Source organism: Kryptolebias marmoratus, linkage group LG9 (assembly GCF_001649575.2).
Source record: "Kryptolebias marmoratus isolate JLee-2015 linkage group LG9, ASM164957v2, whole genome shotgun sequence".
In the NCBI taxonomy this organism is placed as follows: domain Eukaryota; kingdom Metazoa; phylum Chordata; class Actinopteri; order Cyprinodontiformes; family Rivulidae; genus Kryptolebias; species Kryptolebias marmoratus.
Genome location: NC_051438.1, coordinates 8773081 through 8776809, shown reverse-complemented (window position 1 = coordinate 8776809; position 3729 = coordinate 8773081). Strand labels below are relative to the sequence as shown.

Sequence of the window (3729 nt, the reverse complement as noted above, 5' to 3'; positions counted from 1 at the left end):
GGGGGGGGGGGGGACGCCTCTCTTTGCATCAGTCAGCTGCGCACAAACGCCCAGAACGGCTCGTTGCGCACCTTAGCGTTTTTTATTGTCAGGTTTTTGTCCTGGACCTTAGGCTTTTTTGAATTTTAAGCGGGGTAAAATGAGCAACTTATAAGGTATAAAAATATTATTTAAAAAACAACAACAAAACAACTTCAAGGCAGGGGTGTGGCTATAGGGGAGCCTGGGGGGCCTGGGCCCAGCCAATCAAACTTCCAACAAGTTCTGTTTTTCTTTTCTGTCTGCTTTAGTTAACATGAAAAAGAAGCTTCTACAACACCAATTAAAGTAAACAATCCTACTAATTAATTTTAATAACACTTGGCCTTTCTTTTGGAACCAAACACACGGACAAAGACTTTATATTCCAGGTATAAAAACTTATTTCAGATGTTTTATTCTGTGCCTGAAGTGTTTCAGTTTGTCCTGATGAGATTTATTGATATTCTGATCTTTAAATTGTAAATTGGTTTACTCATAAAAACCCAAAGAGGTGCATTTTATCTCAACAACAGGGACACCATGCAAATAAACACTTTCAGTGTATTTTGAAAGTTGTCAAGTAAATTTTTTTCAAATAATATTTCCCTATATTTGTAAAAAAAAATCAATATTTGTAATTTTTTTGGGGGGGAAATAATGTTGAAAAAATAATATTTGTAAAATATGGGGGGGGGGGTGTTCCTTGGCAAATTTAGCGATATTTGGGATAATTTAGGGATGAGATATTTGAGGTTGACAAAAGCTTTGTTTCATTCTGTCTTTTAACTGATCGAAAACTTTTATTTATTTATTTATTTATTTCGAACAGACAGTAAAAACAATCAAAAAAAGAAAAGAAAATGAAATACAATAAAACAAACTTAAGAAATAAAATGTATAACAAATTATTCTGCCCATGTGACATGCAAACTTTTTATTTTTTATTTTTTTTATATTCTGTTCGAAAAGGAGCAGGTAGAAGATACATCTTATAATGTCCTGCCCTTTTCCTACTTGTCAATTTATTATCAATTAACTTTCATAACATCAAAAAGAAGACAAATCGTTTCCATTTACATGATATTCAACTATGTACAATTATTTTAAATACTATTTATATCATCAATTGCATTATGGACTATTAAACAGTCATCTCATATATCATATTTTGAAATGAGATCTTTAATCCGTTTTTTAATTTTTAATTTTCTCGCTGAGATTAAACTGCTGTCATGCTCAACTAACTTTAAAATAACCAGAAATGGGTATAATTCAGTAAATTTTTACAGATATGAGGGTTTGAACTGTGGAATGTGAAGGGGATCCAAGAGGTTGAAGATCTGATCGTGGATGATACTCTGCTTACCTTCGGTCAATTACATGAAAGGTACAAAAGTCCAAAAATAAAAACATGATTTCTTTAAATATTTACAGCTTAGGAGTTAGATGTCAGTCAGATCCAGACAGATTATGCTGATCAGACCATTATCATAAATAGAAGAAATATTTGTTGGGCAATTAAACTGGAAAGGTTTAGTCTCAACATATAATTTATCGATGTCTCGTTCAAACTGCTCAACAAACTCAGTGTACGGACGTGTGACATCCAAGAAGTCCTAAATTAAACAGATTGGAATGAGGATGGTTTAAAGTCACAAAAACAAACAGTAAACTCACATTTTAAACAATATTAGTTGCTGATGAGGACATCTGTAATGAGGACTGTAATCAAATGTCCAATAATAATCCAGATTTATGTAATAAATGTCTGTGTGATAAAGAGGTTATCAAACACTTATCAGAAGTCTTCAACATCAACCTTCCTTTGGACAAGAATTAGGTGTCCTTGGAGTCCACCCAGACTTCACACAAACACAGAAGTGAATCAAACGACTGGACTTTGGACTTTTACAAGCCAGAAGAGTATTTGCACTTGTCTCCCTTTATCAAATAATGGATAATGGAACTTTCAGGATGTATAGGTCTGGAAAGACTAACTTAAAAACCAAAATACTTTGATCAGCTCTGGGAACCATATATAAATATTATAGAAGCTCTAACGTGAACCTTAAACTCTGATTTCACAGTAGTGGAGTAGTTTTTATGAAAGTATGAGTGTGTTTGTTGTGATAAATGGTTAAGTTGTGATCTTTGTTCTCAACATCCTTTTTAGTTTGTCTGTTATGATGTAAAGATCGGATTTTTCTTTTTCTTTACAGATATTGACCTAATATTTGGTGTAGTAGTAGTCGGGAGTCATTCCCAACACATATTCTGAGCACTAAACGACTGCTTTTCTTTAAAATTTTGCTATTAACCACTTAGAGTGAACTCTGTGTGTGTCTGTTAGCAAAATACCCCATAAACCACTGGATGGATGTTAATGAAACTTCAAGGAAACCAACTCGATTCAAGTTGACAACTACAGCAAACTGACCCTTGCAAACACATAAATGCCTACAACTCAGTCAGTTTTACAGATATTGAGCTAAAATTTGGCGTGATAGTAGCCGAGAGTCATTGATAACCCATTCTCTTGTGCATAATGTTATATTCAAGGCATGGCTACAACTTATTTCTCAACATGAGGTGATCCCAGTCTAAAGCTCTGTGATGGTTCCACTTCCTGTGAAAGCTCAATAAAAGGGCCCTAACATGTAAATGTTCCTGCCCTGATCAGACATATCAGCCTTACGGAGGAGTGATCAGTTAAAATCAGATAATAATGTGTTTAAATGCAGAGATGGAACAGGTCAGGGTGAATGTTAGTTCATTCAAGACACGTAGGCAGATTTAAAACCATCGGTTCAACAAGTGTCACAGGTTCTCACACAGGTGAGAACATAGCAAACACCATTTGGCCCCAATAAACCAAATGAGACCTGAAGTTCCCACACTTCGGTAGTCTCATACACTAAAACAGCCTGCATTTATTTATTTAGTAGGTTATTTATTTCAAACTGCTTTGCCGCACATTAAAGGAGTAAAGTTACGCTAAAAGCTAAGCTAATTGCGTGAGTTTTACGACAGTTTTCAGCGTTTTACGGTTAAATCTTTCGTAAACGTTCGGGCCAAACTGTCCCACTGAAGGCCACGTGCCGCTGTGAAACGAACCCGCACCTCGAGGTGTTAATGAATCTGGCGCCGCACGTGCGCCAAAACGGAGCTGCGACGCATGCGCTGTTGCGTCAAGTCTGCGCGTGTCGGGAGGAGGGCATTAAACAGGATAAAAACCGAGTTTCTGCTTCTGTTCTGACATGTTGTCATTAAATCTGTGCGGTCAGGCGGTGACAAAGTTACTGTCGCCCCCTGCCGACAGATGAAACAACGTTCTTTAGTCTGCTGTGTTAGAAAAATATCTCATGAACCTGTGGGCATTTCAGGAAGTAATCACCGAATGAACACCTGAAACCGATTACCTTTAAGAATCCACTTAATACAAGATGGTCGCTACAGGGAACTGATTGTAAAAAAAAAGTTTGTATTTCAGCCAATTTCACCGCAGTGAAGTTAGTTTCAAGTTGGATATTCGATATTCGAGCTCCACGGAGTTAGCGGCGTCCAGCTCACGGCTGCCCCGAAACAGGAGCGCTAATGTCGGCCAGCCGTTCTCTGCCGGCCCCTCCTCTCACGCGCGGTGGTTCACTTAGGGACCGTCAATAAATTTTCCTAACCCTTCGCCCCTGAAAAACAAATATTAATATATTT

At 37.1% G+C, this 3729-nt stretch overlaps 1 protein-coding gene across 1 annotated transcript in view; it reads right to left on the bottom strand.

Annotated features, from left to right (window-relative positions):
• her5 (hairy-related 5) overlaps positions 1 to 3198 on the bottom strand; it is a 4570-nt gene extending 1372 nt beyond the window's left edge. Inside the window, exon 1 of the mRNA XM_017419702.3 lies at positions 3172 to 3198. Within this exon, the coding sequence (XP_017275191.1) occupies positions 3172 to 3198 (27 nt within the window). The remainder of the gene's footprint in view (positions 1 to 3171) is intronic.
• Positions 3199 to 3729: the final 531 nt, after the last annotated feature.